Source organism: Salvelinus fontinalis, unplaced genomic scaffold (assembly GCF_029448725.1).
Source record: "Salvelinus fontinalis isolate EN_2023a unplaced genomic scaffold, ASM2944872v1 scaffold_0558, whole genome shotgun sequence".
NCBI classification, from domain to species: domain Eukaryota; kingdom Metazoa; phylum Chordata; class Actinopteri; order Salmoniformes; family Salmonidae; genus Salvelinus; species Salvelinus fontinalis.
Genome location: NW_026600767.1, coordinates 11,854 through 35,596, shown reverse-complemented (window position 1 = coordinate 35,596; position 23,743 = coordinate 11,854). Strand labels below are relative to the sequence as shown.

Here is a 23,743-nt window from a genome sequence, read left to right as displayed (position 1 = left end):
GGTATTATGAAGGTCAAAACTAGAGCTTTCAAATATCTGATATTTAGAATTCAAGAAATAGGTTCTAGCAATATTTGTTTTATTCCCTTGCCTGTTTGCCTGTGAGCCAATGCCACAGATGTTAGAAAATTGAGACAAGATATTATGTGTGTGGCAAATCTGAGTAGGTTGATGTGTATGATATTGGATGGGATATAGTGAGAGTGTGTACAATGTCTGTATAAGAGTATGACTATAATCTGTGATGTCAATATAAATAATAACTCTGCCAGTGTGCATGGTTGAGTGTCTATGTGTGTAACATGTAGTGCGTATAGCCTTGATATTCATGATGATAATTGTAATCCATATCGTATCACCATCATAGTTGCATCATAATTACCTTTAACATAATTGAAAAATATAACCCAGCATTTCCATAGCAGTTGACGTTTCACATGATCATGAAAGAGACCTTGCATTACTCTAGAGACGACTTCACTACAGTACAAATGTATTCCGTACAATATGTTATTATTCCCCAATGCCCCTATTCTGATATCTTCCCCTTGCTTGTTGTAAACATATATAAACTTGTAGACAAATACATAAAAAAGATAGACAAACAATAAACACATTAAATTATAAAACAGTTCAACGAGAGAGAGAAAGGGAGAGAAGAGATGAGAAAAGAGAGCGAGAGAGAGAGAGAGAGAGAGAGAGATCAGGTGTGTGTGTATGTATAAGTCCGTATGTGTAAGCAAGCATGTAATTGAGTATGTGTGTGTTCATATCCACTTCATAATGTTCAGATCATTTTACAGATCCCATACCTTCTATTTTTTTCTCGTAACCTGAAGTCCCTGTAGAATTTAGTACAGCCACGGTGTTATGGAGCTGTCTTGGAATAGCTGTCCATCTATAAAGAGTTGGTCCACAATGATAAAGGCACGCCTACCATCCTTCCTTTGTTGTCTTTGTACCGGATACAGTCTCTTACGACGTTCGTTTATCTTTCTTAGAAATTGGTCATTAAGACCGAATTTGGTCCCTTTAAACTCCCTTCCTCTGCTTTTGATCAGCTCCTTTTCTTGGTAGTGTTCATATTTTGCGATGATCGGTCGGGGACCCTTGGTCTTGTCGCTCCGAGCTCCAAGTCCGTGTACTCAGTGGAAAGCCACCTTGTTTACAGACTCTATAGGAAGTTTCAAGGTGGATTGCATGAATTCTCTGATCGCGCCCTCTGGATTATTGGATGCGTCCTCAGGAATCCCAGAAAAAAATAGATTTTCACGCATGTCTAGTAGCGACTCCTTCATCACCCTGTTTTCCCTGAGTAGACAATCCATGTTGGAATCGTGGATTTTTACCTTGGCTGTGAGTGTCTTGTTTTCTCTTTGGAGCGTGAGAATTACCCACTGGCTGATCTCCAAACTCCCCCTCAGCCCTGCTAAGTAAATCGTCCGTGTCTGTAGATTAATCTGTTGTTCTTTTTTTTTTGTCGGGTTAAAGTTATTTTGTGAGGTGGTCGGATCTTTCCATGAAGGAGTATATTGTTCCTCCAAAGCGTAAAGCTGTTGATACTCGTCGATTTCCCTCAGGATCTCCTGCAACCAGTTGTTTTACAAAAAGATAACAATGAGTCTTTCCCACAACGACGACAGGTGTCTGTAGTACAGCCAGCTAGCACTCAGTGAATCCACGCAAAACAAAGGAACACAAACTTGCAGTCCCAGCCGTAAAGGCTAACCGCGTCGTGGAATCCTTAGCAACAAAACGTTTGTTCGGATTAAAAACGATTTAATGAAAATGTTTTGATGTAAACAACAAACCGAGTGTAGACAGTACAATGTCCTGTTGCGCGCTCTGATGACTTTTTGACGCTGCATCACCACTTGGTATAGCAACTGTTCGGCATCTGACCGCCTAAACCAAATACTTTTAGACTTTTACTCAAGTAGTATTTTACTGGGTGGCTTTCACTTTTACCTTAATAGGAAAGGACTCTAGTATCTTTACTTTTACTCAAATATGACAATTGGGTACTTTTTCCATCACTGCCTGCAATGCTTCCAATGTTAATTCCTGAATTCCCAAAAACCTTTCAGCCGCACATACAATTAATCTTTACAATCGGTATCCTTCAACTGGTAAACGACGTTATGAATCTCAACAGGTTGCTGGCCATCCACTGCCATAGCTTCCTCAGCACCAATCACTCTTTCAACTATTCCCCGCGCCGCCCAGTAGGAGAACTACTGTACAGTTTCTTGATGTGGATGTTCCTTGATATAATAAAAATGGATACATGCCATTGGTCAGTTCTGGTGTTATGAAACTGATGGAGAATATTTGTTTAAAAAAAAAAATATATATATATATATATATATATATATATATATATTTAACTAGGCACATTGCATACATAACAGGTTAAGATAATTAAAGTGGTAGTTAGGTGAATTAGCATGGCAGGTTAGGAGACTGAGATTAAGGTTAGGAAAATGGTGAGGGTTAGGGATTTGTTTACCATGCAGGTTTTGATAACTAACGTGGCGGTGGGGAGACTGAGATTAAGGTTAGGAAAATGGTGAGGGTTCGGGATTTGTTTACCATGCAGGTTTTGATAACTAACGTGGCGGTGGGGAGACTGAGATTAAGGTTAGGAAAAGGGTTAGGCCTAGCTACAATTGTCAACAAGTGTTGAAACGGCCACAAACCAATGGGGAGCATCAATTGGTGTAAACTTGATATCATGAAACACCCGATATCAGAGAACGCCCCTAATTGCGGTCTGCAATTACATCCTTCTCGGATCAAGGGGTCAGGCTTCCAGTCTATAAGCATGCTTTCCACTGTGCTCAGAGGGCATTTTCGGTTCTGCAGTTCAGCTGAAGCAAGGCCCAACTCCCATTGATGGCCCCATAGCGAAGTCAATTTAAGAAAAAAGACAATTTGGTTATCAAGTTTGTAAATTAAAAATCCTTTGAATTATTCAAGTAATTGCCTTAAGAGTCAGATTTTTCCCATCAATCACAGCAAAAGTTATTAACTATTTTAGATTCATGCTGTGAGGTGGGTGAGCTTATGCCACATGCAGATGTTGAAGGGAAAACACACCTCTTGATCTGCGTGTTTATAATGTAGGTTAAGGTGCAGCCTCGTCTCATAGACTAGATGTAACATAGTAAATATAAATCCTGGACTCTCAAAATAGTGTGATATGTTACGTTTTTATGCTTACATAAAACAGATGGTTACAATATGGGGGCGCTGTTTTCAATTTGTAAAAATTAGTTCCCAAATTAAACTGCCTCGTACTCAATTCTTGCTCGTACAATATGCATATTATTATTACTATTGGATAGAAAACACTCTCTAGTTTCTAAAACCGTTTGAATTATATCTGAGTAAAACAGAACTCAAGTTGCAGCAAACTTCCTGTCAGGAAGTGAGAAATCTGAAATCGGGCACTCTGTTCCAGGGTCATTTTATTAATTTGCCTGTAATCTATGAGTCGACATGCAATGCATACGATTTCCCCTAGATGTCAGTAAGCAGTGAGAATTGGAATGGGGTTGCTAGGTAGATCTGAGGCCGTATAAAGGCTCTTGGAATGGGGGGTGCACTCTTTTCAACGTTCGTCATGACGCGAGACAGACCTCAAGATGGCATTCTGAAAAGCTCTCGTTATAGGCCTTAGATATATCCGGCTCTGATTTTATTCGATATAGGTGTTAAAAACATCATAATGTAGTTATTTTAAACCAAGTTATATCAGTTTATATCAGCATATTGCGATTTTCGGGAATTTTCTTTGTGCTGCGTTATGAAGAGTTGGACACGTCTGGGCCACATAGCTAATGTTTGCTGCTAATTCCTAAGTTGAAGACGACAATCTACAACCGAGCAACGATGATTCTGGACAATGGACAACTTGCACAAGATTCTGATGGAAGCTCATCAAATAGTAAGAACTATTTATGCTGTTAATTCGTATTTCTGTTGAAAAATGTTAAACTATAATTCCGCCATTAATTTCGGCACGGTCTCGCTGTAACGCACGCTGTATGTCGTAGTAACGTTAATTTTAAAAATCTAACACAGCGGTTGCATTAAGAACTAATGTATCTTTAATTTGCTGTCCAACCTGTATTTTTTTGTCAAGTTTATGATTAGTTATTGATTAGTTTAGGTGCCTCTCCCAAGATTTCTCCCGACATTTTGTTTGAAGTTTGGCTACTATTCACATTGTATAACCACGATTTGTGCCGCTAAATATGCACATTTTCGAACAAACTCTATATGTATTGTGTAATATGATGTTATAGGACTGTCATCTTAAGAAGTTTGAGAAGGTTAGTGAAAAAATTTATATCTTTTGCTGGTTTATTTGCTATCGCTAACGTTATGTTGAATGAATGGGGCTGTGTGGTAGGCTATTGTGGTAAGCTAATATAATGCTATATTGTGTTTTCGCTGTAAAACACTTAAAAGATCTGAAATATTGGCTGGATTCACAAGATGTTTGTCTTTAATTTGCTGTACACCGTGTATTTTTCATAAATGTTTTATGATGAGTATTTAGGTATTTCATGTTGGTTTCTGTAGTTATTCTAGCTGCTTTGGTGAGAGTTGTGATGGTGGCTGCAATGTAAAACTATGATTTATACCTGAAATATGCAAATTTTTCTAACAAAACATATGCTATACAATAAATCTGTTATAGGACTGTCATCTGATGAAGTTGTTTCTTGGTTAGTGACTATTTACATCTTTATTTGGTCGATTTTGTGATAGCTACCTATGCAGGAAAAAAATGGTGGGGAAAAAAAGTTGTCTTTTGCTATCGTGGTTAGCTAATAGAAATACATATTGTGTCTTCCCTGTAAAACATTTTAAAAATCAGAAATGATGGCTGGATTCACAAGATGTGTATCTTTCATTTGGTGTCTTGGACTTGTGATATCATGAACATTTTATTATAGGATATCCCTGTCGCTTTAGGCTAGGCTATGCTAGTCAGCTTTTTTGATGGGGGGATCCCGGATCTGGGTTTGTGACTCGTTAGAGGTTAATAAATGGCATTTGGTGGTGCTGTACTGTAACAGCGAGCTGAGAAAGTTGAAACTATTGACACCAGGGATATATTGTTGGTGACTGTGTGTTCCTTCATTAGTTTTGTGTTTTTTATTCATTTATTTCTGGTACTCTCCTACCTGAGCGGCATGAGGCCTGTGTGGCGTTGCACTGTTAAAATCATCCCAGTGTGGAGATGAAACACCTGTGTGTTGCAAAGCCACATGATCTGTCCTCTCTGATCTACCTAGGTGTTATAATGTGGGTAATACAGAGATAATACTAATACCGAGATAACCACTGATCTACCTAAGTGTTTTAACGTGGGTAATACAGAGATAATACTAATACCGAGAGAACCACTGCTCTACCTAGGTGTTTTAATGTTGGTAATACAAAGATAATACTAATACCGAGAGAACCACTGCTCTACCTAGGTGTTTAATGTGACTAATACAGACATAAAACTAATACCAAGAGAACCACTGCTCTACCTAGGTGTTTAATGTGAATAATACTAATACAGAGATAACCATTGAACATGCATTTTCAATTATTTCATTGTTTACCACTTCAGTTCCTTAAATTTGTAGTTTAAAACATATATTGGGCATTATTCAAGACCCCTTGACGACAGCCTTATACGAAAATTGATTAAATGCATTTTTCCCACCTCATCAATATACACACTATACCCCATAATGACAAAGCGAAAACAGGTTTTTAGAAATATTTTCCAATTTATAAAAATGAACAGCTTATTTGCATAAGTATTCAGACCCTTTGCTCAGACTCGAAATTAAGCTCAAGTGCATCCTGTTTCCATTGATCATCCTTGAGATGTTTCTACAACTTGACTGGAGTCCACATGTAGTAAATTCAAATGATTGGACATGATTTGGAAAAGAACACACCTGTCTATATAAGGTCCCACAGTTGACAGTGCATGTCAGAGCAAAAACCAAGCAATGAAATCAAAGAAATTGTCCGTCGAGCTTCGAGACAGGTTTGTTGCAAGGCACAGATCTGAGGAAGAAAACCAAAACATTTCTCAAATCTCTGTTGGCTGGGCTCCCTGCTTGTGCCGTCAAACTACTGCCCCACGTTGGGCACAAACCTTTTAAGGGCTCCCGAATGGCGCAGTGGTGTAAGGCACTGCATCACTACAGTCCCAGGTTCGAATCCAGGCTGAATTACATCCAGCTGTGATTGGGAGTCCCACAGGGTAGCGCACAATTGGCTCAGCATCGTCCGGGTTTGGCCGGGGTAGGCCGTCATTTTAAATAACTATTTGTTCTTAACTAACTTGAATAGATAAATAAAGATTAAATAAAACAATTTTAAAAAAGTGGGATGCATTGCCAGCAAATTCACTACACAACAAGACACTAAACAATACATTAATTGCACTGAAACGGTGCCCACAAACTGTTAGGGCCTACATAAAGCTGTCCCAACAGCATAGTCTCAACAGTTTACCACTGCTACACCTGGCTATCAGCGGAGGCTTGTCTGGCAGCGAAACAGTTCATTCAGTCTCATTCACTGCCTTTAAAAAAAACATTTTCTTGTCAATAGGGGGGCGCTGTTATCACTTTGGAAAAAATCGTTCCCAAATTAAACGGCCTCGTACAATATGCATATTATTATTACTATTGGATAGAAAACACTGTGAAGTTTCTAAAACTGTTTGAATTATATCTGTGAGTAAAACAGAACTCATTTGGCAGCAAACTTCCATACAGGAAGTGAAAAATCTGAAAACGAGGCTCTGTTTCAGGGCCTGCCTATTCAACTGGCTTTTATTTATCGATATGTATGCAATTCATACGCCTTCCACTAGATGTCAACAGGCAGTGGAAGGTGGAATGGGGTGTCTAGCTTGATCTGAGGTCGAATAAGAGCTTTTGGAGTGACAGGTCCGGTATTTTCTTTGTCTTCGACGGCGTGCGAGGGACATCGACATTGCCTTCTGAAAATCGTTCGGTATACACGGCGAATATCTCCGCTCTGATTTTATTTGATTTATTTGATATGATAATAACATCATAAAGTAGGTTTTTTCAACCGAGTTTATCAGTTTATTGGGACTTTTGGAGTTTTCCGTTCTTTGCGCCAAGAGAGGATGGGAATGTTAGCAACCTTGGCTAGCATTGTGGTGCGAATTCGACAGAAGAAATGGACCTTCTAAAACCAAACAACGATTTCTTCTGGAAATAGGACTCCTTGTACAACATTCTGATGGAAGCTCAGCAAAAGTAAGAAAACATTTATGATGTTATTTCGTATTTCTGTGGAATATGTAGAATCCAACAGGGAGGAGATTATGTGAGCGCTGTCTCACAATAATGTATTTTGTATGTTGTAGTAAAGTTATTTTTAAAAATCTAACACAGCGGTTGCATTAAGAACCAGTGTATCTTTCATTTGCCATACAACAAGTATTTTTATGTAAAGTTTATGATGAGTTCTTTGGTCAGATTAGGTGAGTGTCCAAAATATCTCCGGACATTCTGGGAAAATGTTGCTACGTATTCACAATGTACAACCACGATTTGCAGCTCTAAATATGCACATTTTCGAACAAAACATAAATGTATTGTATAACATGATGTTATAAGACTTTCATCTGATGAAGTTGTCCAAAGGTTAGTGATTCATTTTATATTTATTGCTGGTTTTTGCGAAAGCTACCTTTGCGGTGAAAAAATGCTGTTGTGTGTTTGGCTATTGTGGCAAGCTAATATAATTCTATATTGTGTTTTCGCTGTAAAACACTTAAAAGATCTGAAATATTGACTGGATTCACAAGATGTTTATCTTTCATTTGCTGTACACCATGTATTTTTCATAAATGTTTTATGATGAGTATTTATGTATTTCACATTGCCCTCTGTAATTATTCTGGCTGTTTTGGTGCTATTTTTGATGGTGGCTGCAATGTAAAACTATGATTTATACCTCAAATATGCACATTTTCGAACAAAACATAAATGTATTGTATAACATGTTATAAGACTGTCATCTGATGAAGTTGTTTCTTGGTTAGTGACTAATTTTATCTCTATTTTGTCAGTTTTGTGAAAGCTACCTATGCGGTGGAAACATGGTGAAAATATGCGGTTGTGTGTTTGGCTATTGTGGTTAGCTAATAGAAATACATAGTGTTTTCGCTGTAAAACATTTTAAAAATCGGAAATGATGGCTGGATTCACAAGATGTTTATCTTTCATTTGCTGTATTGGACTTGTGATTTCATGAAAATTATATTATATGATATCCCTGTCCCGTTAGGCTAGGCTATGCTAGTCAACTTTTTTGATGAGGAGGATCCCGGATCCGGGAGGGTGATGAAGTATTAAACAAATGTGGTTTCTACTGATAATTGAGATGTACAAACTATGGCATAAGGGGACGAAAAGCGGATAAGAGGCAATCTGTAATTTCGATTAAGACATTAATGAGCGAGCTAGGACGGACGTAGTCAATATAACTATTTGTTCACCACTTTTGAAATGCACAGCGACAAAATTCAGAACATGGGCCGTTCTTACAGTGTTCTCCCTGTACACCAAGTCAGAACCGTAGGATAAATAAAGGGGCATATAAGCAGACAATGAAAACCCTTACAATATTCAATGATTACATTTCTCTAAAACAGGTTATAGGCTAAATGTGAACCACCAAATCAGAACAGAAGGCAAAATGAAGAGGTGAAAATAGACAAAATTAAAGGTGAGGTACATGGCCTACTAACATCTTACTACACAACATACACTTAGTATTACTTTCTTAGCTACAGTATACACATCTCCCTGGCATGTTACATCATTTATGCAGCAGGAGACAAGACATTTTCTCTGGATTGATGGTGCTTTCAAGACAACTGGGAACTCAGTAAAAAAAAATATGACGTCAGCGATCTTCAGGTCGTAGCTGTAGAAAAAGGCCTGAGTTCCCAATTTACAATTCCGAGTTGGATGAAAGTTCAAAAAGTATTTTCTCAGTCGTAGCTTGTTTTTCCCCGAGTTCCCAGTTGTCTTGAACTCACTCTAGTCAGATGTTGCAGTACCGAGTTAAGTTGTTTTGAGCGCGGCACAAATCAAGCTTCATTGCCAGCATGGCCAATGTTAAATGTTTACAATTTTAAACTAGGAAAAGAGCCCCTTAATCTTAGACTTGGGACCACACAGCCACTCAACTGAATACCAGGCTAATGATTGTTTTGCAAAGCTTGCAGTTAGCCACTGATTCCTTGACAAACCACTCATTGTTGAATTTGCAATTTCCAACTTGTTTTGAAATGTTTATGTCCAATGGCCGATGAGAACCGATACGTTTTACGTCTGCTACAGGAGGTCAAGCTCCCTCTCAGCCCAGTCAAAGCACTTCTCTGTCCTGGCACCAGCTTCTCTCTGATGCTAGGACAGCAGAGTCCCTGCCCATCTGCCCGAAAAGGTCTGAAACCCTACGTCTTTAAAGAGTACCCCCCCAAATTACTAATAATACTAATACGAATACAAATAATAATAATAATGTGACACTGACTAATTGAGGAGAAATGTATTTACTGTGATATGTGGTTGTCTCACCTGGCTATCTTAAGATGAATGTACTTAATGTACTGGTGACATCACAGGGTCAGAGAGAACTCCTGACTGTAGTCATACAAAAACACTCCAGGCACTCAGCCCATAAGAACCATTCATACTGTCAGATCTAATATGAAGAACTGAATACAACCATAAGAACCATTCATACTGTCAGATCTAATATGAAGAACTGAATACAACCATAAGAACCATTCATACTGTCAGATCTAATATGAAGAACTGAATACTAAAGAGAAGAAGAGGTTGACCAGTACATATTCATGTAACGTTATTTTTCATTAGCAGATCAATAAAGTTTGCTTCAATGCAGTTATCCAAACACATTCATGATCAGTAACTAAAATAACTAATCTAGCTTTAAAGACAATTAATAAACACATGTATTAATTTCATAAACTGTGTCTCATTAAATAAAGTTGTAAAACAATCCCCCCAAACTAGTGGTGAAAAGTGATCATCACACCATCTCTATCTGATACATGTTAGGGGCGTAAGGTAGCCTAGTGGTTAGAGCATTGGGCCAGTAACCAAAAGGTTGCTTGATCAAATCCCCGAGGTGACAAGGTAAAAATCTGTTGTTTTGCCTCTGAACAAGGCAGTTAACCCACTGTTCCTAGGACATCATTGTAAATAAGAATTGGTTCTTAACTGACTTGCCTAGTTAAATAAAGGTTCAATAAAAAAAGTGTATACTAGCTCTTTCCCACAGAATACTGCAGAGGGACAACCTGGTCTCAGAGCAAAACATATTATATTATACAAAAAGCATCAGTGCCACTCCATTTAGTATGTTAGGTTACATTACATTGGACTACCAATATAAACTGAACTAAAATATAAACCAAACATGTAAAGTGTTGGTTTCATGAGCTGAAATAAAAAAATCCAGCAATGTTCCATATGCACAAAAAGCTAATGTCTCTCAAATGTTGTGCACAACTTGGTTTATATCCCTGTTAGTGAGCATTTCAGGCTTTGTCAATATAATCCATCCACCTGATAGGTGTGGCATATCAAGATGCTGATAAAACAGCATTATCATTACACGGGTGCACCTTGTGCTGGGGGACAATAAAAGGCCACACAACACAATGTCACAGATGTCTCAAGTTCAGGGAATGTGCAATTGTCATGATGACTGCAGGAATATCCACCAGAGCTGTTGCCAGAGAACTCAATATTTATATATCTACCATAAGTCACCTCTAACGTCCTTTTAGAGAATTTGGCAGTATATCCAACCGGCCTCAGAACTGCAGATCACATGTAACCACAGTAGCCCAAGACTTCTTCACCTGCAGGATTGTCTGGAGAGGGGAGGGGGGGGGGCTGAGTAGTATTTCTGTCTGTAATAAAGACCTTTTGTGGGGGAAAACTCATGCTGATTGGCTGGGCCTGGCTCCCAAGTCCCACCCATGGCGAGCCCCTGCCCAGTCATGTGAAATCCAAGTCCTCCTTGATGAGATTCAAACACGCAAACTTTGGCTAGAAGTTTGAGTTACACGCCCACCATTCCACAGAGCAGGAGTAATGCTTCTCTCCTGTGTGTATACATTGGTGTGTTAAGTTGCTATGATGAGAGAAACTCACCTAAAAGTCAGGGAAGACGTAAGCCGGCATCTCTCACGCGTGTGTTCCCTGATGAACTATTAGCTCAGTTGCTGTTTTGAAGCATTTTACACAGGCAGAGCAGGAGTATGGCTTCTCTCCTTTATGTATCTGTTGGTGTGTTAAGGTATCAAGCCGAGAGAAACTTACACCACAGTCAGAACAGGAGTAAGGCTTTTCTCCTGTGTGTGTTCTCTGATGAAGTTTTAGCTTAGCTGATGTTGTGAAGCATTTTACACAGTCAGAGCAGTAATAAGGCTTCTCTCCTGTGTGTGTTCTGTGATGAACTGTTAGCACAGTTGATGTTTTGAAGCATTTTCCACAGTCAGCGCAGGAGTATGGCTTCTCCCCTGTATGTATACGATCATGTGATTTTAAGTGGGAAAGTTGCGAGAAACTAGTTCCACAGTCAGAGCAGACGTAAGGCTTCTCTGCTGAGTGTGTTCTCTGATGAACTTTTAGATCAGTTGATGTTGTGAAGCATTTTCCACAGTCAGAGCAGACGTAAGGCTTCTCTCCGTTGTGTGTTCTCTGATGAACTCTTAGCTCATATAATGTTTTAAAACATTTTCCACAGTCAGAGCAGGAGTATGGCTTCTCCCCTGTATGTATACGTTCATGTGATTTTAAATGGGAAAGTTGAGAAAAACTAGTTCCACAGTCAAAGCAGACGTAAGGCTTCTCTCCTGTGTGTGTTCTCTGATGAACTTTTAGCTCATTTAATGTTTTTAAACATTTTCCACAGTCAGAGCAGCAATACGGCTTCTCTCCTGTGTGTGTTCTCCGATGAACTTTTAGCTCAGTTGACGTTTTGAAATATTTTACACAGTCAGAGCAGGAGTAAGGCTTCTCTCCTGTATGTATACGTTCATGTGTTTTTAAGGTATAAAATTGGGAGAAACTCTTCCCACAGTCAGAGCAGACGTAAGGCTTCTCTCCCGTGTGTGTTCTCTGATGAACTTTCAGTTCATTTGATGTTTTAAAACATTTTCCACATTCAGAGCAAGAATAAGGCTTCGCTCCTGTGTGTGTTCTCTGATGAACTTTTAGATCACTTGATGTTGTGAAGCATTTTCCACAGTCAGAGCAGACGTAAGGTTTCTCTCCTGTATGTACACGTTCATGTGTTTTTAAGTGGGAAAATTGAGAGAAACTAGTTCCACAGTCAGAACAGTAATAAGGCTTCTCTCCTGTGTGTATACGTTGGTGTGCTTGTAAGGTGCCCAGATGAGAGAAACTCGCCCCACAGTCAGAGCAGTAATAAGGCTTCTCTCCTGTGTGTGTTCTCTGATGAACTTTTAGCTGAGTTGATGTTTTAAAACGTTTTCCACAGTCAGAGCAGTAATAAGGCTTCTCTCCTGTGTGTGTTCTCTGATTAAGTTTTAGCTGAGTTGATGTTTTGAAACATTTTCCACAGTCAGAGCAGGAGTAAGGCTTCTCTCCTGTGTGTATTTTTAGGTGTATTTTTAGCTTTGATAGAAATGGGAAAATCTCTTCACAATGTGGGCAGTGATGAGACTTCTTATCTCTCTGATCTTCCTGCAGTTGATCTCTGGATGTAGAGAATGTCTCAACATGGTATCCTGTGAACATCAGAAGAACCAGTCAGTTGGTGTGATATACATGTCAATCAAATGTATTTAATGAAGCCCTTTTTACATCAGTAGTTTTCACAAAGTGCTTAACAGAAACCCAGCCTAAAATCCACAAAGAGCAAGCAATGCAGATGTAGAAGCACAGTGGCCACAAAAAAATCTCTAGAAAGCAGGAACCTTGGAAGAAACCTAGAGAGGAACCAGGCTCAGAGCGGTGACCATTCCTCTTCTGGCCATACCGGGTGACAGGTAGCCTAGTGGTTAGAGCAACCGAAAGGTTGCAAGATCAAATCCCTGAGCTGACAAGGTAAAAGGTCGTCCTTGAAAATAAGAATTTGTTCTTAACTTACTTGCCTAGTTAACCTGTTTTCAAAATCACAGACAGCAATTAAATAAATCACTTACTTTTGAAGATCTTCCTCTGATTGCAATTCCAAGGGTCCCAGGCTACACAATGAATGGTCGTTTTGTTCGATAAAGTCTTTCATTATATCCCAAAAATGTCAGTTTAGTTGGCGCGCTTGATTCAGTAATTAACTCGTTCAACATGCACACAAACAAATCCAAAAGGTTACCAGTAAAGTTCATCCAAACAAGTCAAACGATGTTTCTAATTAATCCTCAGGTATTCTAATATCTAAATAAAAAATCATATTTAAGACGGAGAATAGTCTGTTCAATAGCGAAAATAAATAACAAAGAGTGCACTCTCGTTGATGCGCGCAACATGACTACTTTTCTAATGGGGGACACCTTGGAAAAACTACAAATACCTGAAACCCATTCTAAGGACTGGTGATATCTAGTGGAAGCCATAGGAACTGCAATCTGGGTCCTATCTATTTGTATATCCCATTGGCAAGCATTGAAAAAAACCTGTGACCTCCACAAAAAAGAAATCCGTAAGGATTTTCCTTAAGGTTTTCGCCTGCCATTTCAGTTCTTTTATACCCACAGACATTATTTTAACAGTTTTAGAAACTTCAGAGTGTTTTCTATCCAATGCTATCAAGTATATGCATATCCTAGCTTCTGGGCAGTTTACAGGCAGTTTACTTTGGGCACGTCAGTCATCCGAAATTCAGGACAATAACCAGCATGCTAAGGAAGTTAAATAAAGGTAATTAAAAAATATATTTATATATACAAATAAATACACTACCATTAGTGGTGAAATAAATGAATGAATTCAAAAGATTGGGGTCACTTACAAATGTCCTTGTTCTTGAAAGAAAATTAAAAAATTGTCCATTCAAATAATGTCAAAATGATCAGAAATACAGTGTAGACATTGTTAATGTTGTAAATGACCATTGTAGCTGGAAACGGCTGAAGATCTCGTACAACGCTGTGTACTACTCCCTTCACAGAACAGCGCAGACTGGCTCTAACCAGAATAGTGTCTAGAAGGCCAGCATCCCGGAGTCGCCTCTTCACAGTTGACGTTGAGACTGTTGTATTGCGTGTACTATTTAATGAAGCTGCCAGTTGAGGACTTGTGAGACGTCTGTTTCTCCAACTAGACACTAATGTACTTGTCCTCTTGCCCAGTTGTGCACCGGGGCCTCCCACTCCATTTTCTATTCTGGTTAAAGCCAGTTTGCGATGTTCTTTGAAGGGAGTAGTACACAGCGTTGTACGAGATCTTCAGTCTCGTGGCAATTTCTCGCCTGGAATAGCCTTCATTTCTCAGAACAAGAATAGACTGACGAGTTTCAGAAGAAAGGTCTTTGTTTCTGGCCATTTTGAGCTTGTAATCGAACCGACAAATGACCCAGAAACTCAACTAGTCTAAAGATGGCCAGTTTTATTGCTTCTTTAATCAGAACCACAGTTTTCAGCTGTGCTAACATAATTGCAAAAAGGTTTTCTAATGATCAATTAGCCTTTTAAAATGATCAACTTGGATTAGCTAACACAACATGCCATTGGATCACAGGAGTGATGGTTGCTGATAATGGGCTTCTGTACACCTATGTAGATATTCCAATAAAAAAAAAATCCCCCGTTTCCAGCTACAATAGTCATTTACAACATTAACAATGTCTACTGTATTAATGATCAATTTGATGTTATTTTAATGGAGGGGAAAAAAGTAATTTTCTATCAAGAACAAGGACATTTCTAAGTGACCCTAGATTTTTCAACGGTAGTGTATGTATTCATTTCAGTAGGTTGTATGGGAATGGGAATAAAACTATTCTGAAACTGGGTAGGAGTCAAAAACTAAAAAGAGGCAAAAGTCGTGAAAATTATGAGCTATATCATCCTCCACTTACTATCACAAGGGTTAGTAACTACACAGACTCATTTCATATAACTTCAAAAACACTGGCAGTTTGTCTACTTCACTTCTTTAGTCTACTCTCTGATCACTCCAGATAACACAGTAAATAAAACAAATGCTGGAAATACTGGTGCCATCCAAGTCTCAGTAGCATGAAATAAGATCTACAATTTATTCAAAAAGTATTCAGACCCCTTGATTTTTTCCACGTCTTGTTACATTACAGCCTTATTCTAAAATTGATTAAATCGTTTTTTTTCTTCTCAGCAATCTACAAACAATACCCCATAATGGCATCACAATACCCCATAATGACATCGCAATACCCCATAATGACATCCCAATACCCCATAATGACATCCCAATACCCCATAATGACATCGCAATACCCCATAATGACAGGGCAAAAACAGGTTTTTAGAAATAACTGAAATATTACATTTACGTAAGTATTCAGACCCTTTACACAATAGTTAGTTGAAGCACCTCTGGCAGCGATTACAGCCTTGAGTCTTGTTGGGTATGAAGCTACAAGCTTGGCACACCTGTATTTGGGGAGTTTCTCACATTCTCTGCAGATCCTCTCAAGCTCTGCCAGGTTGGATGAGGAGCGTCTCTGCAAAGCTATTTTCAGGTCTCTCCAGAGATGTTTGATCGGGTTCAAGTCCGGGCTCTGGCTGGGCCACTCAATGACATTGAGACTTGTACCGAAGCCCCTCCCACGTTGTCTTGGCTGTGTGCTTAGGGTCGTTGTCCTGTTGGAAGGTGAACCTTCACCCCAGTCTGAGGTCCCGAGCTCTTTCAAGTAGGTTTTCATCAAGGATCTTTCTATACTTTGCTACGTTCATCTGTCCCTTGATCCTGACTAGTCACCCAGTCCCTGCTGCTGAAAAACATCCCCACAGCATGCTGCTGCCATCACCATGCTTCACCGTAGGGATGGTGACCGGTTAGTTCCAGACATGACGCTTGGCATTCAGGCCAAAGAGTTACATTTTGGTTTCATCAGACCAGAGAATCTTGTTTCTCATGGTCCGAGTCATTTAGGTGCCTTTTGACGAACTCCAAGCGGACTGTCATGTGCCTTTTACTGAGCAGTGGCTTCCATCTGGGCACTCTACATAGAGGAAGAGTTCCATAGAGGAACTCTGAGCTCTGTCAGAGTGACCATCGGGTTCTTGGCCACCTCCCTGACCAAGGCCCTTCTCCCCCGATTGCTCAGTTTGGCCGGGTGGCCAGATCTAGGAAGAGTCTTGGTGGTTCCAAACTTCTTCCATTGAAGGATGATGGAGGCCTCTGTGTTCTTGGGGACCTTTAATGCTGCAGAAATGTTTTGGTACCGGTCCCCAGATCTGTGCCGACACAATCCTGTCACGGAGCTCTACGGACAAATCCTTCGACCTCATGACTTGGTTTTTTACTCTGACATGCACTGTCAACTGTGGGACCTTAAATAGACAGGTGTGTGCCTGTCCAAATCATATCCATCAATTGAATTTACCACAGGTGGACTCCAAGTTGTAGAAACATCTCAAGGATCATCTCATAGCAAAGGGTCTGGAAAAACTTACGTAAATAAGAAATCCTTATCATTTTTTTTTTTTAATTTGCAAGAATTTCTAAAAACCTGTTTTTGCTTTGTCATTAAGAGGTATTGTGTGTAGATTGACGAGGAAAAACATGTAATCAATTTTAGAATAAGGCTGTAACGTACCAAAATGGGAAAAATGGGAAGGGGCCTGACAGTGCCCTCGGAAAGTATTCAAACCCCTTGACTTTTTCCACATTGTTATGTTACAGGCTTATTCTAAAATTAGATAAAATATCCTCCGCAATCAACACACAATACCCCATAATGACAAAGCTAAAACAGGGTTAGAAATTTTGGCAAATTTTTACAAATTAAAAAAACAAGACAGACTCAAAATTGAGTTCAGTGGAAACAGGATGCACCTGATCATCCTTGAGATGTTTCTACAACTTGATATATAAAATATAAAATATATATGTATCAGATATAAATCAGGATGTGGTAGTCTACTGGTTATGTTCATCACTTCTCCAATCGTTGAGATCTGATATTCTGTGCAGCAAACAAATTATAATTCAATATTGACATTGATGATGCCATGGCCTATTTTGAAATGAGGTATGCCTAACTTGGTGATTGAGGGTATTAAACATTTTCAACGTTTTTGAGACAATGTTTGGGCAAAGGCAGGCGTTACAAGTTTTAAAATATTTTGCTTCGCTGTGAAGTCTTGAGGTTTTCAGGGATGTGTGATGTCAGATTTACAGAATTCTACCTAGCAATAGACTGGTCATAATTTATGGAGGTCTAATTTATGAAGATAATTTATAGATAGAACCTGCTCTTACCATGACTAACAGTTGTCCTAATCTCATCCTCCTCTTCTTCATCTTTAATGTTGACATTCAGCTCCAGTGTTTGACTGCAGTCCTCCAGCTTCACTGATGCCATCTCTGGATCCTGCAGTGCAAACTGGGCTCCACTGTCACAATCAGGACCCAGTGACTGTAGGTTTCTACTCAGTGTGGAAGGAGAGAGGCAGGCTGGGTTTGTCCTCACTGTTGATATTACCGAATTCACACTTAATGAGTCGGCCTGTAGTAATAAAGACAAACGGACACAAAAGTTATTTTCTTGACAGTTCTGGCACTTTATTCTGTAAAAATAGTTTCTCATTTTTCTTGTTCAGTTATCTAATTTCAGTAGATCAGGTAGCTAATCCTTGACAAAACATTAATTCACATTAGACACAAAGTACACATTTTAAATTGCACAACATAAGTGCACTTAATCTATAGTAGATTTCCTAAATTCACATAAATGCATAAATGACTCAAAAACCATTTAGTACAAGATTGCAGTATGTTTCAGGCAGCACTATGTACTATTTTCCTGAATAACCTTGTCTCTTACTACGGGACCAGCCATGGAAGCTCCATCAGTCTGACAGTAGGTCCTCTTACTACAAGACCAACCATGGAAGCTCCATTAGTCTGACAGTAGGTCCTCTTACTACAAGACCAGCCATGGAAGCTCCATCAGTCTGACAGTAGGTCCTCTTACTACAGGACCAGCCATGGAAGCTCCATCAGTCTAACAGTAGGTCCTCTTACTACGGGACCAGCCATGGAAGCTCCATCAGTCTGACAGTAGGTCCTCTTACTACAGGACCAGCCACTTGGCACATCTTTTCACTCAACAGCTACATGTCCCATTCTTTGGCATTTAAAAACACGGTGATGATTCTCCGTTGCTGCTCCAGTGTCAACTGTTCTGCCTGCGGCTATGGAAGCCTGACCTGTTCACCAGACGTGCTGTTTTCAACTCTCTAGAGACGGCAGGAGCGGTAGAGATACTCTGAATGATAGGCTATGAAAAGCCAACTGACATTTACTCCTGAGGTGCTGACCTGTTGCACCCTCGACAACCACTGTGATTATTATTATTTGACACTGCTTGTCATCTATGAACATTTGAACATCTTGGCCATGTTCTGTTATAATCTCCAGCCAGAAGAGGTCTGGCCACCCCTCATAGCCTGGTTCCTCTCAAGGTTTCGTCCTAGGTTATGGCCTTTCTAGAGAGGTTTTCCTAGCCACTGTGCTTCTACACCTTGCTGTTTGGGGTTTTAGGCTGGTTTTCTGTACAGCACTGTGACATCAGCTGATGTAAGAAGGGCTTTATAAATACATTTGATTGGTTGATTGATGAGGCTGGGTCAAAATCTCTGACATTGAAGCTAAGGAATCCTATTCTGTACTTTTCCAGACAAAACCTTCTCAAACCTCAACAGCACTGATAAGCTTTCACTTCTTTAACCATCTCTTTCCTACTGATCAACCTTTAGGCTTCAACCACTCTGTCTCCACATGTTCTTTAACAATATCATCCATGGACATAGATATTGGGACCTCAGAGATTACTCCCTTCAATTTAGCATAAGCTCCAGGGTCATGGCTTCTGAGCTTCGTCCCATTATGATTTTCCAATTGAATAATATTCCCTTGCTGAACCTGACTAGCACATGATATTAACAATCTGCCATCTTAAATGTTTTATTTCACCATTATTTAACCAGGTAGAATAGTTCAGAACAAGTTCTCATTTACACAGATGCAGCCCAGTTTAACTTCACCTCTCTCTTTATGGCCTTGGTTAATCAGATAGGGTGTAAATCAGGCCCTGTTGTCTCCTCAAACACCATCCCAACTTTCCACTGTGACACATTACTACTCTGTTCTTCCTGTCTTTCCACTACAGACCATTCACATACTAGGCCCTCATCCTCCCGCTCCATTTAATCAGAACTGTCGCCCACATTGATCGCAATCCAGCGCAGCTGTTGCTTCTCAAACTCTCTCTCAATTTCCATTGTTTATGGGGTGTCAAACTCATTCCATTGAGGGCCGAGTCTCCGCTGGTATTTTTTTTCTTCTCCATTTCAATTATAACCTAGACAATCAGATGAGGGGAGTTCCTTTATAATTAGTGACCTTCATTCATTAAACAAGCACAAGGGTGGAGCGAAAACCCGCAGACACTTGGTCCTCCATGGAATGAGTTTGATACGTGCTCCGATTCATCCGCATTAATCGACGCCATTCCATGCAGTTAGCCTCTCTCTCCAAATGGAGAAGGATAACTTCAGTTAGCTTCCCTCTATTTTGACACTCCATCACACAGCCTCATGTCGCCATTTCACCACGAATAAACTCCTAGAGAGAGACGACCGAAACCGTTGAAGCCGCCATTTGAAGAGCCTCGTCCGAATCATACTGATCTCGCGAGCTTACATTTACGAAACAGTGTATGTAAACTCGCGAGATCAGGATGGTTCGGACGAGGCTATTTACCAGCTCATAAACAACATTTTACACAAAACCAAGAACATGTAAAAACGAACTCAAATAAGTGGAATCTTTTTTAAATGACTGACGAAATTATGTTCATACACTCATACAAACCCGAAGTCTACCTAAGTGACTTGTAAAATCGTTTTTAAACACGTTCTTCACTCACTCGGTTTGACCCCAAAATAAAACATACAATTTAAACCTTTACCAAACGTGAAAATACCTTGACGGATTTGTTACCTAGCATGTTATATATTCTTTCGACATTAGAAAGTTTAAACATTCTATTACATACCTACAATAATACAGTTGAAACGGACACAACCACTATCGACATAACAACACAGTTCTGTCGTTTTCCACCTGGAACTTCCTGTTCCACTCTACGACAGTACAACAGCGTCTTCTTCTCTGGTACACTGACATTTACACAAATATAACGTGTCTGCCGCCACCTACTGTACGGTTAGTAAACTTTAGACAAAGATACACGTCCAATGAGGAAAAGGGCAGGGGGAACAACATCAAAACAAAATACAAAAATAGATAAATAAAAACTTCCCACTCCTTCAGTCACAGTCCTATTCAATTCACATCCCTACACAGTCTCATGGGCCTCGTAGGGTGGAACATCTTCAGTCACAGTCCTATTCAAACTACAGTGTATGATGTATATAGGAAAATTGTTCAATTCACACATCCCTACTGCATCTGATCTGTCGGACTCACTAAACATAAATGCTTTGTTAGTAAATTATGGGTGTGATCTTAAATTCAATCTGGAGTGGCAGAGTGCGCTTGGACGTTCGTAAATTCAGAGCGTTGTCAGATTGTCAGTTCGTATCGCTCTCGGAGCGTTCAGAGCCACACTGGACGCTCTGGTGGAGGAGTAGGGTTTTATTTATTACATTATTTATACTTTTACTTTTGATACATAAGTATATTTTAGCAATTACATTTACTTTTGATACTTATGTATATGTCGAAACCAAATACTTTTAGACTTTTACTCAAGTAGTATTTTACTGGGTTGCTTTCACTTTTACCTTGATAAGAAAGGACTCAAGTATCTTTACTTTTACTCAAGTATGACAATTGGGTACTTTTTCCACCACTGCGTGCAATGCTTCCAATGTCAATTCCTGAACTCCCAAAAACCTTTCAGCCGCACGTACAATTAATCTTTACAATCGGTATCCTTTAACTGGTAAACGACATTATGAATCTCAACAGGTTGCGGGGCATCCACTGCCATAGCTTCCTCAGCACCAGTCGCTCTTTCAACTATTTCCAGCGCCTCCCAGTAGGAGAACTACTGTACTGTTTCTTGATGTGGATGTTCCCTGATATAAGAAAAATTGATAAATGCCAGTGGTCAGATCCGGTGTTATGAAACTGATGGAGTTTATTTTGTATTGAAGTAGGCACATAGCATACATAACAGGTTAGGATAATTAAAGTGGCAGTTAGGTGAATTAGCTTGGCAGGTTAGGAGTCTGAGGTTAAGCTTAGGAAAAGGGTGAGGGTTAGGGATTTGTTAACCATGCAGGTTTGGATAACTAACATGGCGCTTAGGAGACTGAGATTAAGGTTAGGAAAAGGGTTAGGCTTAGCTACAATGCTACATCTGTCAACAAGTGTTGTTCCAACGCAAAGGAAACGGCCACGGACCAATGGGGAGCATCAATTGGTGTAAACCTGATATCATGAAACACCCGATATCAGCGAACGCCCCTAATTGCTGTCTGCAATTACACCCTTCTCGGATCAAGGGGGCAGGCTTCCAGTCTATAAGCATGCTTTCCACTGTGCTCAGAGGGCATTTTCGGTACTGCAGTTCAGCTGAAGCACGGCCCAATTCCCATTGAAGGCCCCATAGCGAAGTTACATTTAAAAAAAAACATTTTTTATCATCAAGTTTGTTAACAAAACATTCATTGAATTATTCAAGTAATTGCCTTAGAGTCTGATTTTTCCCATCACTCACAGCCAAAGTTATTAACTATTTTAGATTCATGATGTGAGGTGGGTGAGCTAATGCCACATGCAGATGCTGAAGGGAAAACACACCTCTTGATCTGCGTGTTTATAATGTAGGTTAAGGTGCAGCCTCGTCTCATAGACTAGATGTAACATAGTAAATATAAATCAGGGACTCTCAAAATAGTGTGATATATTACGTTTTTATGGTTACATAAGACAGACGGTTACTTAATAAATTGAATTTGGTGGTGCTGTACTGTAACAGCGAGCTGAGCCAGTTGAAACTATTGACGCCAGGGATATATTGTTGGTGACTGTGTGTTCCTTCATTAGTTTTGTGTTTTTTATTCATTTATTTCTGGTACTCTCCTACCTGAGCGGCATGAGGACTGTGTGGCGTTGCACTGTTAAAATCATCCCAGTGTGGAGATGAAATACCTGTGTGTTGCAAAGCCACATAATCTGTCCTCTCTGCTCTACCTAGGTGTTTTAATGTGGGTAATACAGAGATAATACTAATACAGCGATAACCACTGCTCTACCTAGGTGTTTTAATGTGGGTAATACAGAGATAATACTAATACAGAGATAACCACTGCTCTATCTAGGTGTTTTAATGTGGATAATACTCATACAGAGATAACCATTGGACATGCATTTTCCATTATTTCATTGTGTTTATCACTACAGTTTTGTAAATTTGTAATTTAAAGCATATACGGGGCATTATACAAGACCCACTTTTTCCACATTTTAATACTTTTTTTACCCTTCATCAATATACACACAATACCCCATAATGACAAAGCGAATATTTTAGCAAATTTATAAAAATGAATACCTCATTTGCACAAGTTTTCAGACCCTTTGCTCTGAGACTCAAAATTGAGCTCAAGTGCACCCTGTTTCCATTGATCATCCTTGAGATGTTTCTACAAGTTGACTGGAATCCACCTGTGGTAAATTCAAATGATTGGACATGATTTGGAAAGGAACACACCTGTCTGTATAAGGTCCCACAGTTGACAGTGCATGTCAGAGCAAAATCCAAGCAATGAGGTCGAAGAAATTGTCCGTCGAGCTTCGAGACAGGTTTTCGGCCAGGCACAGTTCTGGGGAAGAATAGCAATACATTTCTCAAACCTCTGTTGGCTGGGCTCCCCGCTTGTGCCGTCAAACTCCTGCCCGACGTTGGGCGCAAACCTTTTAGCGGCTCCCGGGTGGCTCAACTGTCTAAGAAACTGCATCTCAGTGCAAGAGGCATCACTACAGACCCTGGTTCGAATCCAGGCTGAATCACATCCGGCCGTGATTGTGAGTCCCATAGGGAAGCGCACAATTGGCCCAGCATCGTCCGGGGTTGGCCGTCATTGTAAATAAGAATTTGTTCTTAACTGACTTGCCTGATTAAATTAAAAAGTGGGATGCATGCCAGCAAAGCCACTACACAAAACAATACTAAACAATACATTAATTGCACAATAACGGTGCCCACAAACTGTTAGGTCCCACATAAAGCTGACCCAACAGCATAGTAGCAACAATTTACCACTACTACACCTGGCTATCAGCGGAGCCTTGTCTGGCAACAAAACAGTTCATTCAGCCTCATTTACTGCCTTTAAAAAAAACATGGCTGACTTGCTTCAACAAATGTGGTTTCTACTGACAATTGAGATGTACAAACTATGGCATAAGGGGACGAAAAGCGGATA

The 23,743-nt window shown here is 39.7% G+C and overlaps 1 protein-coding gene across 3 annotated transcripts in view; it reads right to left on the bottom strand.

The window, feature by feature from the left end:
* LOC129846461 (zinc finger protein 658B-like) overlaps nucleotides 1-20,429 on the bottom strand; it is a 42,939-nt gene extending 22,510 nt beyond the window's left edge. The window contains exons 1-3 of one of the 3 annotated variants that reach the window (XM_055914400.1): nucleotides 20,341-20,429; nucleotides 17,541-17,787; nucleotides 9,929-12,862 (exon numbers count right to left, since the gene is read on the bottom strand). In XM_055914400.1, the coding sequence (XP_055770375.1) occupies nucleotides 11,295-12,862; nucleotides 17,541-17,643 (1,671 nt within the window). In that variant the 5' untranslated portion in view covers nucleotides 17,644-17,787; nucleotides 20,341-20,429 and the 3' untranslated portion in view covers nucleotides 9,929-11,294. Of the gene's footprint in view, nucleotides 1-9,928; nucleotides 12,863-17,540 lie in introns of those variants that run through there. The other 2 variants (XM_055914398.1, XM_055914397.1) reach the window with 2 other exon arrangements.
* Nucleotides 20,430-23,743: the final 3,314 nt, after the last annotated feature.